Below are 13431 nucleotides of genomic sequence, written 5' to 3' on the forward strand. Positions count from 1 at the left end.
GCCGGTCTCCATGGCAGTGGGGGGGTTTATGTGGGCGGAGTGGTCGGGTCCGCACAGCGGCTCTCGGAGCGCGGCTCTCCCCCCGCCCCCTCCACTGTCCCCTCCCTTCCGTGTGTTTGTGTCAGCCTGGTCGCGGCGGCGAAGGCAGCTGAGCGGGAGGCTGCCTGGGGACGCGCGGCTCTCGGTCGGTCGGCTGGCCGCGCCACGGTCGCCCTTCCCGCCTGGGCTGCGCTCCAGACATGGGTGACCCGTAGCAGCCGACGCGCCTGGGCGGTTGGCTTAGGCGGGGGAGGGGAGGTGGGGGCGGCGGCGGCCGTCATGGCGGTCATAGTGGAGTCGCGGCCGGAGCTGGTGGGGAAGCGGTTCTTGTGCGCCGCCGCCGGGGGAGAGGAGCCTCGGGTGGACGGGCGTTGGAGAGCCGGCGTCATCCGCACCGTCTCCCACCGGGACTCGCGCAGCCCCGAGTTGTCGGTAAGCCGCGGGGGGGGGGCGTCCTCCGTTCCAAAGGGGGGGTCCCGGAGGTGGGAGGGGGGACCCAGACAGCAGCCTAGATTCCCCGCCCTGGAAAGCTTCGGGCCGTTTTCCCCTTCCATGATGGGAGCCTCTCAGGGCCGGAGGAGAAAGGGGAGCGACAAACACCACCACCGCCCCCGCCGATCTCCGGGGCCTGCCCGTGGCGCGCGTGCCTTGAGTGGGGGGAGGCAAGTGGAGGTAGTAACAAGACACTCCCCCCTTTTGCTCCTGGAGGAGGAGGGCGGATAAAAGGGCGACCAGGGAGCTTAAAACATAACACATCCGCTCCGATTTCCCCTTTTCTAGGCCCCGGACACAGGGGGAGAGAAAGAAGGGGGCTTACGGTGGTGAGCCGTGGGGAGGAAATCTCCTTTTTTCGCTTCTCCCCCATCTGATTTAATCTGGGTGGAAGAGAGCGGCTCGCGGTGTTGCCAGTGTTTTGTGCCATTTTTTGAACACGTACAGCTCCAATCGTGGATCCAGGAGGATAAAAATTAAAAGTGGCTTTCGTATAGAAGGAATATGGGGATATAGAATTCTTTATCTATATCCCCAAGTGTGATTTTCACGGCTATAAAAATGGCATTTAAGTAGATGAAGCCCCTTTCTCATACTGATGTTAATGCATCTAAAAAAAGATTGTAAGTTTTCTTTTACAGATTTGGGGAATTGTTCATAGAAACAGCCTAAGAATGGAAGCGAGAAAGATGTCTTTGGTGCATAGGCTCTCAGTGTACATAAAAAGACATGAAAAGATGCATTTCGTCAAGGTACAACACTTAGTGATAGTCATAGGGTACAAATAAGCAATCAGGAAACAATCCATATCAATATAAATGTAAAGATACAAGCAGCAAAGTTATTTAGGGGAGTGGGGGGAGGTTTCGAGAAACACTTCTTGAACGTTAATTCAATACAGTTGTGTAGTGCATATCCTATGTGGTTATTGAGAACTGCTTTGATTTATTTTCTTACTGAAGGATTATTTGACTCCTGTTCCAGCCACAGTCAACTGATCAATTGATTGCATTGTTAATACTTAGAAAACACAGGCATAGACACTTTTAAAAAAATGTGGGGGTTATGTAGGCAATTTTCAATTGAAGAAGTCATTGCTCGTTTTAAGTACCATGTCCTGTTGCTAGTGTTTTCCTAATGGGTGTAGGAATGTGCATGTGGAGAGAGAGAGAGACAGAATATATTTGTGTGGGGGAAGGGCAGAAAAGCAATAATTCCCCCTCTATGTGTATGCATGTGTGTAATATGCACATGAAATTTGAATATATCCACATTTTCACCTTCATTTTTAATAGTTTTAAGAATTTTGTTACATTCTAGCACTTAGTACCACAGCTGTAAAATTGGTATATTTTGTATTATTATAAAAACCGATTTCATTGTTTTAGTCTCTTAACTGCTTATTTTTTATATTAGTCACCATATCTAAATAAAGTGAATTTATTAGATTTGGATATTTGATTCATAGCTGGAAGTATGATTTTTTTTAAAAATAATAAAGGGTGCATATGCCTTTGTATTATATTGCAATGAGAATTTTTAATACTGTTCTCAGATTCTAAACTATTTACATTTTAGTGCAAATTTAGGTAAATACATATATAGAGAGAGTAATCTGAGTTAGGGGTAGTTGAATATTAATATTTTTAAATAGTTTGCTGTTTGGCTCTAATCTAGGGCTAAATACAGAAATATTTGAATGAAATATTTGGTCAGGGAAATAGGTCCTAACCATAAAATTTCAAAAAGCTTGCGTCTGAATACATATATGCAATGGACGTTTATTCAAGCTAATTACTTCATTAGTAATAAAAACTTCCTGTCCCTGTGAAATAGAGGGTGGTTCTTAAATTTGATGTCAGTGTCTAGCCTGGGAATTCTGCGCCTTCAGAATAATGGAGAAAACAAAGAAGAATTATATTAATATAATGGTTATATAGCTAGAGTTATAGGAATGGACAAGAGATGACCTTATTTATGTACTTAACATTGAATTTATAATAGGTATTTCTATTCAACAATACAGATCACTGGGAGAACTTCTTTTTGTTAAGTGGGTGTAGGATTGTAAATCTTGTAATTTGAGCATTATTCCATTTATAATCCTGAGATAGAAGTGATAGACGTGCTCATATTCCAAGAAGTATGTAAAAATTATACAAGATACAAAGCACTACTAGTTGGGTAGCGAAGAAGTCATGAGTTCTGTTGATTGCAAATTCACAATGTATGCATGTGCTTACACAGTAGTTATGTCCTAATGAAGTAACAATATTTTTATAGTAATACTGTACTTGGTGGTTAAACATAGAAATCGAAGAATATGCTTTTCTCACAATCGATGGATTTACCTTGAGACAAAATGGCTTTGTAGCAATTGTGTCTATATTTCTCGGAAAATGCTCTACATTTCTTGTGGCTAGAACCTTACATATGACTGCCAGATTAAAAAAACATGGGTATTTTGAAAGTTAACTTTTAAGAAAAATGCATTAAAAAAACTTTGGAGTACAGATTAATAATTACTGGTATAGACTAGTGAGAAAACTATGTCCCTATTGTTGGAATGTAAAAAAGCAGGGATGGGGGGGTTTCATTCTCTGGAAGCTGTAATAATTGAATGCTGTCAAGGGTGGAGCATCTTTACTAATATGTATAGGTTCCATTCTTAGGCTGTTTGTATCAATAATTCCAAAATCTGTAAAGAAAACTATGGCCTGCTTTTGTCAGTTTTCACTCTGTTGGATGTAAGCTACAGTATCAAAAAATCAAAAGCATTAAAACCAGCTGTGCCTGACTTCCTTAATTTTTTTTCTGGATCATTATTTTTGTTTGCTTTGTAGGACTTTTTTTTTTGTTCTATTCATGAAGCCATTAGAAACATACTGTGGAATATTGTAAATTCAGAGAAAGATGTATATATTACTATTTCCTTTTCATTTTTAAAATATATTTTCATTTCCTGTGTTGTCTGGTAGCTGTCAGTGGGATGCTAATGTGCTGTAATAAGGAGGATGGCCAAACCAGCTGGCAGTGATCATTCCACTGCTGGCATTCACTTTCTGGAAAATAAGCATGTTCTCTTTGTACTGCACATACTTTTCGATGATCCACAATTTGGAATTCTTAATTATATTCATCTTTCTTTATAAATTGTCATCGAAATGTGATATAAGGAGAGTATGCATGTACAATACATAACCACTAAATTTAGGCAACAGTATAAACCTCAAGAATGGATATTACGTTTGTGCTAATAATTCTGTTCAGAGAATTGTCTGACTAATTTTGATCTTGATCCCCTCCTTTTCACTCTTGGAGTTTGGAAAATGGACAATTGAACAAGTAGCCAGGAACAAGTAAAGTAGTATCCAGACGGGAGAATATACATTGTCTATCTCATAGCATATATACTGCGGGTAATTACAAGGCCGAAAACAAGGCTTGTCTTCCTGACCATATCATGAAACAAATCCCTTCATTAGGACAACTCACACTGAGCAAATCTCCAAAAACTACTGTTTACAGTAAAATGTAAACAAAGCATAAAGTGATGATGGAAAAACAAACATCAGCTCTTTTTCCTTCCCTCCCCTTCTTGTCTACAATAATTAAAAAAAAAATATTTATTAAATTTATATGCCATCCATTTCCCCTACAAGGTGGACTACAAGATGTATTACAGTGGTACTGAAAGGTTTGTGACACCTTTTGCATTTCCAATGCTTTGAATAAATATGACCTAAAATAGGATCTCTTCTGCATAGTCCTAAAACTAGATAAAGACAACACACCCAAAGAAATGTATCAAAGGTTATTATGCTTGTTCATTTATTTATTGAGGAAATTGATCCAAGGTACATACTTGTGTATGTCAAAAGCATGTGAATCTCTAAATTTAGCAATTCATTGGGAGGGGAAATTATAGCTAGGTGTTTCAATCAATAGGGTGACAAATCAAATGGGAATATGGAATGTCCTACCTTGTTTAAAAAGTAGAATTCTAAGTATTCACCATCAAAGTCCAATCTTTATAACACAGTTGGAAGTGTGTCATGGATCAAGCAAAGGAGATTTCTGAGGACCTCTGAAATGCAGTTGATCTTCACTAGCTAGAAAAGTTTACAAAACTATTTCCAAAGAGTTTGGACTTCAGCAGTCCACTATTAGATAGATTGTGTATAAATGGAGGCAACACCCCCCCCCCCTATCTTCCCAGGAATGTTCAACTAACCAAAATCATCAAACGCAAGAGGTATAGTATATCCAGGAGGTCTCAAAGGACTTCAGGGAACCACAGGTCTCTCTTGCATTGGTGAATATCAGTATTCATGAAATCACCAGTAAGGGAATGTTGAACAACAATAGTATGTTGTTGGCAGGGTCCTAAGGAAAAAAAGCTAATCTTCAAAAAGAACTTTGTTGCCTATGTACAATTTGTGAAACAAATGTGGATAAGCTAAAAGTCTATTGGAAGAAGACTGAATGGGTGAGGCCAAAATAGAGCTCTTTGGCTTGAATAAAAAAGCTTTGTTTGGTGAAAGGCAAACATTGCATTCCAGCATAAGAACCTTATCTCATGTCTGAAACATGATGGTCGCAGTATCATGATTTGGGTCTGTTTACTGCCTTTAGATAGGATGGCTTACTATAATCAATGAAACATGAATTCTGAATTGTAGCAGCAAACTCCATAGGAGAAAATATCAGGGTATCAGATGTCCCTGAAATAAACTCCAAGTGAAAGTGGACCATGCAGCCAAGGCAGTGACCCAAAAGATATTAGTCAAAAGAGAAAATGTTTTTAGAGTGGCCAAAGTCCTGACCTTAATCCTATAGAAATGTTCTGGAAGGACCTGAAGCAGACAATTTGTGCAAGAAAGCCCAACAGCAACCTTGGAAGGAGAAATGTTCTGGAAGGAAAAAATGGTATAAAATTCCTCCGAGCCAGTATGCAGGATTGGCCAACAGTTATCGGAAACTTTTAGTTATAGTTACCGCTGCTCAAGAGAAGCATATAGTTACTGAAAGCAAATGTTCACATACTTTTTCCATACACGCAAATATGTGGCTTTGGATCATTTTCTCAGTAAATGAACAAGTTATTATCATAAAACCCCTCTGTTCCATTTAAAGCTTTTTCTTTTCTTTTCCTCGATGCCACTTTTTTTACAAGTGGTAATTTGTTTGTTTATTTTGCACACCTTGAATATTGTGGCATACATTTGAGCATAGCAAATGTATTTCCATAGAATTGATATTGGAGAAAAATTGACTAATCTATTCTTAATATTTTTAAGGAAATATTAGAAATGTTAGGGAAACTTTTAGGAATCCTAAAGTCAGAATTGTCTTTTAGTTTTCATTTGGCTATGTAATTTCTCCATTGTTTATAAGCACTTTTGAGCCAGTTTCCAGATAGCTTATTTAAAATACATGAGTGCTGCTTGCACTTTGAAATCTAACCTAGAAAAATAAGCTGTGGCTTCCATTTGTATCTTCTTCATGAGCATATGGAGTTAAACAGAGAAATGTTCAATTTTATCTCAGTATTGTAATATGTCTCAGCAATAATCCTTTGTCGTAGTACACAAGTTTAAGAATTAAAATAAGAAAAATAAGAATAAAACAGCCCCATTTGAAACATTGTTAGAATATTTTGAGTGTGTGTGTGCTCCAGTCGAACCAAGACCAAGAACTTTTCAAATATTGTACAATAAGAAATAAAAGCAGGAATATTGGTAACCCATGCTGAATTCTATTTTCCAATCTATAAAAAATTGACCTGGAGTTTTTAAACCTTCTTACTATAAAGAATGGAAGGATAACCCAAAAGTGAGCACAGCAAAGAAGCAACTGCAGCAGATTCACTTTAATGTCCATAGAGACCATGACTTTTCTTGCTCTGCAAAGGTTAGCAGCAAAGCTAAATGTTCAAAAACATAGGAACATTATCTGTAATATGCACACTTTCCATTTAACGACCTGTCTGAAGAGGAAAACACAATATATACACAACATACAAGGACAAGTGATTACATTTTAGCTTATGAAGTTAACCTCTCATAACAAAAAATATAAGAACAATAAATTTACCAGCCTGGCAGCAGAATGTTTTAAACTTATTTCCCCATGCCTTTTACTTTAATGCTGGAGGGTATTGTACCATTTTGGGAATACCATCTGCCTCTCTCTTATAAAAGAATTATAAAACCTATTAACCTTAGCTGGTTTATTAGCATATTGTTGCATATCAGTTGAGTCTGACCATTGTCCTCTATTGTCTAGAATTTAATGTCATTGAAAATAAAGGCGATCTGGAATAGTCATTATTAGGGGAAGGATAGACTGGATAAACTAGAGAAAACATGTCTGCTCTAGATTGCAGTCTTAAGTGGAGTGTGGAAGTTTTTTGCAGATATGCCAGGATCTCTGGTGCATTTCTTTGAGCAGCTGAGGAGTTCTCTGAATGAAGATCAGATAATCTAAATGATGTCTCACCTTTTTTCCAGCCACACAATTATAACTTGTTTAGTGATAATGGGTAGTCCATTACCATACTTTATCAGCGCTTTTCGCCCTTTATCATTCTAGTAGGCTCTGAGGTAGTTTTTATGAGTAATGCCCGGTTGATTTTTTTTTTTTTTATTAAATCAACTTGTGTTCTTCCATTGTTTCCTTAGGATTTTTTACTTCAACTCTCTATGTCTTCATACTTCTTAGAGGAAGTCCACAAATATACTTGCTTTTTAGAAGAGTTTTCTTTCTTGCAAAGTCTTAATGTACATTATTGCATTATTGACCTAATACTGTTCTTAGGCTATCATTTGCATTTCTTCTTGTTGTCTTACTTTATAGATGTGTCTTGCAGCTTAAGAGGAGAGGAGAATCAGCGCCTGCTCTGGAAATGTCTGTGCATAAAGTTATCCTGGGTCATATGATTTACTAGGGAAAATAGTTGTTTTGATTACTTAATTGAATATCCCCTTGAATCAATTTCTAGTGTGCATGACTACATCTGTGTCCTTTCCTTGGAATCAGTATGGAAGTAACTAGCTACAGGTAATCTTCGAGTTACAACAGTTCACTTAGTGAAGTTGCGACATAATCATCCACTTTTGCAAAGAATGGATGCCTGAAGTCCCATGAGTCATGGCTCCCAGAAACTTCCAGTCTCGGTGCGCAACGTGTTTATAAGGCAGTGGGGTGCATATCATCAGTTTGCAAACACTTTGCTCACCAAGACTGGAAGGCTTTAGAAGCCAGCAGGCAGCCTCTGTGAGTCAGCAAAGCACATCCCACTCTCCCTCTGCTCTCACTGTTCCACTTTTGGAGCACCAGGAGCAGGCAAAGAGGAGACAGCTCAGTAGATCTTTGCAAAGTGTGAGTCTCCACAGGCCCAGTGTCTGTGGAGATCAGGTGTGGCAGGATGGGGGAGGGAACAATTGTGGGAAGCATGAGGATCAGTGGATCAAGGGAGGCCTTGAGTAGTCAGGTCCTCATAGCCTTCCCCACCCTGAGATACCTCATGTGCACTTAACAACCTGTGCATTTGATCAGTGAATGTGTGGGTGAAAGCAGGGAGTTTTCACTTTCATTTTACGTGATTCACTCCAACGAATATGAATGTAATTGGCAGGCTTCATTACATTTTTAAGTTGAGTACTACCTGTATTTTTGAATGTGGAGATACTTCTAAACTTCCCAGTATAACCTACAATTGGATTTCCTCATGACCTCCCATGTAAATTACCAGGCCCAATTCTGCTTAGCTTATTTGATATTAACTAAAGTTGATTAGGTGTTGCTGCTGTTTGTAACATAGAGTGTTTTAAATGTCCTTCAAGGAATGTCAGCATGTCTGTGAAGCGGTTTTAACATTTCTGGAAATTCTATATCTAGTTCTAGAAGAAAATGTATATCACACAAAGAGAAATGCTGTTCTGATTGTCTTTGTTCGTTTCTTTTAAATTTGTGCAAGATTATACACACCTATTTATTCTTTGCACTTACGATTTGTTGTCAAGCATCCCACAATCACGCAATCACCATTCACAATCTTCTCTGCTGGCTTCCCCAGAAAGTCATTGGAATCCTATAGTCTGCTGAATGATTTCCCCTCCATGCACAGAAAGGAGGGGAAATCTTATGGCAGGTTGCAAGAACAGAGCTAATATTCTGAAGATTTCTGCTCTCTCTGAAGGCTCATGAAGAATTTCCCCTCTGCTCAGAATGGAGCCGAAATCCTTTGGTGGGCCACATTGCGCATAAGAGCAAAAGGACTGCCTGCCAGGAGGATTTCAGTTCTGCACAAGATTTGTACATTCAGACTCAAACTTCTGTTAATGTAGTCTTACAGCAAACTAGGATTAGCTCATCTGGTCCTATATCTTCTCTGGTCTAGGTAGGAAAGCTGACATCAATCTTGCAGGTCTGAAAGTGAAAATCGTCCACTATCTTTTAATAGCCTGAGAATTTCAAAAGGGGTGGTGGTGGTCCCCTTCTGAGCCTCTTTCTCTGACCATTATGCAACTGCAGATTATGCTTTTATTTGAATGATCCCTAAGTATTATCTTTCCTCATCTTCCAAGTGATTCCCACATACCATTACACTTTATGTTCCCGTGAGCTTCTAAAACAGAGGTGTCAATCTCAAGGCCCGGGGGCTGGATCCAGCCCACAGGGTGCTTAGATCTGGCCCGCGGGGCTGCCCTGGAAACAGTGAAGAACTGGCCTGTGGTGCCTCTGCCACTGAAAATGGAGCGCAGGAGGGTTGTGTGCGGCCTTCCCTAGTTCTGCTTTCATTGGCAGAAGGTTGCAGGAGGCCATCACAGCTGAAAACAACTTGCGAGGGTCATGGACAGCACTCCCAAGCTCTGTTTTTTCTGGCAGAGAGTTGCAGGAGGTTGCCACAGCCAAAAACTGAGCTCGGGAACCCGTTTTTGCTTGCAGAGGGCCTAGGCTAACCGACACGAGTGACGTTGAGCTGGCCATGCCCACCCTGGCCCTTCAAGGTCAAACACAACCCTGATGTGGCCCTCAATGAAATCGAGTTTGACACCCCTATTTTTTAAAAAAGGTGAAATTTAAAATCTAATTTAAAATCTAAATATTATTTTAAATAATATTTTTTTCTTCCTTTCAGTATTCTCAGAACTTCCTGGACAAATCCATGCACTTTTCTTGCAGGATTGTTTTAGAAAAGGTTTGCCATTGTGTCCTTCCTAGGGCTGAGAAAAGCTATTGGCCCAAGGTCACCCGGCTGCTTTTTTGCCTTTTTTTACCCATAGTCTCCTGGTTTCTAGCCCGTTGTCTTAATGTCTGCATCAAGCTGATAGTAAATTGTGATACTGTAAAAATAAGTACATAGTTGCAATAAATATTCTAAGCAATATTGAGTAGGGCAAATTTAGTCGACCACCATGAAAACTATTAAAGAACAGGATGCACATAATTATGATAACTTGAGGATGCAGCTCATGAATAAAGCAGAGAAAAGGTGGTGGTGATGATAAGTATTTTAAGAAAGGTTCGAAATTTATTGTCATAAAACTGGGACACTAAAGCTGTCTGTAAACATACTCACAAGCATACATGCACACAGAAGGAAACTATAATTTGCCTTAGGCCTCATGGTGAATATATTTATTTATAAATCACATTTACTAAGCCATGCAGCTCACAACAATTGTGCAGGCACAAATTACAGGGGCCACAATGGGCCTATAGGGAAAATTGTATTTTCTGTTTGTAAAAACTTGAGAAGGTGTGGCTATAGGAAATAGAAGAAAAAGTGTTTTAAGAAAACCAGTCACAAAATTTACAAAGAATACTGTTTGTATTCACAGAAAGAATATTTGTGGACAATATTTTAATGGCATGTAGAAGAACCTGCTAAAGTGACAAGAATGTATGTCTGAATTTCAATGGATACTTAGGAATTCGTGATTTAAAATGTTTGCAGTGCATGCTTTCTCTGCTTGCTTATGGCAACACCTCATAGCTGCTGTTTTTTGAAATAGTCTGCATGTGATGGCTTTAGAATAAATGTTTAGTCTGGTAAGAACAATATTGAATAGTTATATAAAACTGGTGAAATAACTGACAGCTAATAATTACATATCAACCCATTTTTTAAACCAAAAGGCATGGATAAAATGTTTTTAATATTAGTAAAATAAATTCAAGGTACTGGTCCATCTTGTTGGCTGCCCCTTCCCTCAAATTAAAACATGGCAATCAAATTCTACAGTTCAGCATTCTATTACCGTGTTTCCCCGAAAATATGACATGTCCTCATAATACAGCCATGCCACATTTTTCTGGTGGGCAAAAATATAAGCCCCCTGGACAACCCCCGCCTCCGACCAGGCAGAGTGCCGCTCACCAACTTAGCAGTATCCTGAAGGTGCCAAGCCACGGGAACCTGGGGGCAGGCAAAGGTGATCGCGTTGCTTGGCACCTTTGGGATACCGCTAGGTTGGTGAGCAGTGCTGTGCCCAGCTGAAGAGGAGGGTTGCCGGGCTGCTGCTCTCTTGCGAACCTTCTCCCAAAGAGCTGGGCACAGCCTCATGGGTGAATGACTGTGTTGCACTGTCGCAGCAGGGCAACACAACAGCCATGAAGTGATCATGCTCACGAGCAGCCATCTGGCAACCCCCCTTTGCAGCCGGGCACAGCGCCATTCACTGACCTAGGGTATTGCCAAGCCGTGTGAGCACCTGTTCGCGGCGCCTGGCTCCCACAGCTTGGTGCCTTCCAAACGCCAGTAAATGGCGCTCTGCATGGCTGGAGAGGGTGGTTGCGTGAGCGGTTGTTCCATTTTCGCTCACCCACCTCCCAATGCATGGGCCAGCTCTCATTATGGAACCAGGGCACCTCCGCCGCCATCCCAGCCTGGCTTTTTCCAGGGCTTTCCAGGGTGGTGGCGGAAGTGCTCTGGCTCCGTAATGAGAGCTGGCCCATGCATTGTGAGGCTGGGGGGTGGATGAGCGAGAGCGGAACGCCATTCATTGGCATTTGGAAGACGCCAAGCCATGGGAGCGGGTGGCGCGAACAGGCGCTCACACGGCTTGGCAATAGCCCTAGGTCAGTGAATGGCGCTGTGCCCGGCTGCAAAGGGGGTTCGCCGGGTGGCTGCTCGTGAGCGTGGTCACTTCATGGCTGTTGTGTTACACTGCTGCAACAGCACAACACAGCCATTTGCCCATGAGGCTGTGCCCAGCTCTTTGAGAGCCCTCTTGCAAGAGAGCAGCCGCCCAGCAACCCCAAAACAATAAACCCTCACCCCATAATAAAGCCCAAACCATATTTTGTAGGTAAAAAGAAAATAAGACCCTGCCATATTTTCGGGGAAATACAGTATATGTTGGTACAGCCTGCGTTTTGATGAAATACTGACTACTATGAGATAACCTCTTCGATTTCCTATCAGTACTGATCTTCCCCTTTCACCTAGAAGTTTAGGTAAATTTATGGAATGCACCTTTTGCCCTTCATCCCAGCTCCTGGGACTTTGCATTTGCTTAGTGTGCGTTTCTTTAGGGAATTTGTCCATTAATTTGTGTGGCAGAAACCAAAAGAGCTCATGCAGTATTTAAAAGCATTGCTGAAATTCTGATAAACATTGTCAGTAATGCTTTAGCTTAATATCATTTCTTTACAGGTTGTTGTTGTCTTTTTGGCATTTATTGTATAGAACTTACTGATTATTTTACGAGTAACCTTTACTAGAGGAAAAAAGCAAGGCAGTAATCCTAATAAAATCGTGACATGCCTGATGATACAGTAATGGTGCAGTGAATAAAACTAAAAAGTAAAATATTGTGCATATCTAATTGGACATTAATACTAGGTTCAGTGGAAGTTAATCTTTTATTTCTAAGTTCAATTTTGTCTTTAAAAGAAAACTGATCACACAAACAGCAACAATTAACAGCCTGTTGTTCCCATATTTTCTCTCTCTCTCTTCTTCTGCTTCTCCCTCCCTCATTATATTAGATAAGTAGTTCCCATGCTTTTTAGGCCTGTGAGTAACAATTGGATTTTTGAAATGATATAGAGGTGGGCAGTCTCAAAATGAAATGCTGCTGATTTGCTACTTCAATCAAAAACCTTTATTTTATTTTCCCACCCAAATTGTATTTTCCAGTCTAGACATCATATGCAAATAATTATAAGCATCACAGAAATGTGGGTTTTTTTTTAAATTTCCCACTGGACCAGTCTTCCAGTACTTCATTAACCAGCTATAAGAACTGAATCTGATCCAAGAGCTGAATGCACATTGATTGGGTCATGAGTGGGATAAGGTTTAGTGAGATAAAATCATAAGATAAAACTAACTTTCTTTAAGCTGAACTGGTTGTTCTATTATTTCCAAATTGTTATTAATATATGAGACAACGATGTGGTTATTAATGTTTACTGAGATTCATAATTTTGCTCTTTAGATGATTGATTTTAAGCCCTTCTTCCTTGCATAATTCTGTTAAGGCTTATAGAATTTTGTTAACACTTTCTCCTGAAGCCCACTAATGTAAGTGAAAGAATTGCTGTAGAGCAGTGATGGCAAACCTTTCAGGCACCGTGCCCAAACTGCGCGTGCGCATGCCCAAACCGAAAGGAGCATGTGCAGCAGAGCCCTGAAGACCAGCTGGCCGGCGGCAAGCAGGGCATCCCAACAGTAGCAGCGCAGCAAGAGGTAATATCTTTTTCTTTCATTAGCTTCTGTTTTGTCAGAAAATAGAAGCTCACGAAAGAAACACCACGGAGATCTGACCTGGGGCAACGGTGCGCATGCCAGCAGAGAGGGCTCTGTGTGCCACCTCTGGCACACGTGCCATAGGTTCACCATCATGTCTATTGAGTTTCCAAGTGCCAGTCACTGAGTTTAGTTGC

At 40.6% G+C, this 13431-nt stretch overlaps 1 protein-coding gene across 1 annotated transcript in view; it reads left to right on the forward strand.

Moving 5' to 3' along the window:
* Positions 1–303: 303 nt before the first annotated feature.
* Positions 304–13431, forward strand: part of JMJD1C (jumonji domain containing 1C) — a 109406-nt gene continuing 96278 nt past the window's right edge. Inside the window, exon 1 of the mRNA XM_087702665.1 lies at positions 304–471. Within this exon, the coding sequence (XP_087558791.1) occupies positions 319–471 (153 nt within the window). The 5' untranslated portion in view covers positions 304–318. The remainder of the gene's footprint in view (positions 472–13431) is intronic.

Source organism: Thamnophis sirtalis, unplaced genomic scaffold (assembly GCF_051295495.1).
Source record: "Thamnophis sirtalis isolate CommonGarterSnake01/CBP01778 unplaced genomic scaffold, rThaSir2_p1.2 scaffold_15, whole genome shotgun sequence".
Taxonomy (NCBI): Eukaryota; Metazoa; Chordata; class Lepidosauria; order Squamata; family Natricidae; genus Thamnophis; species Thamnophis sirtalis.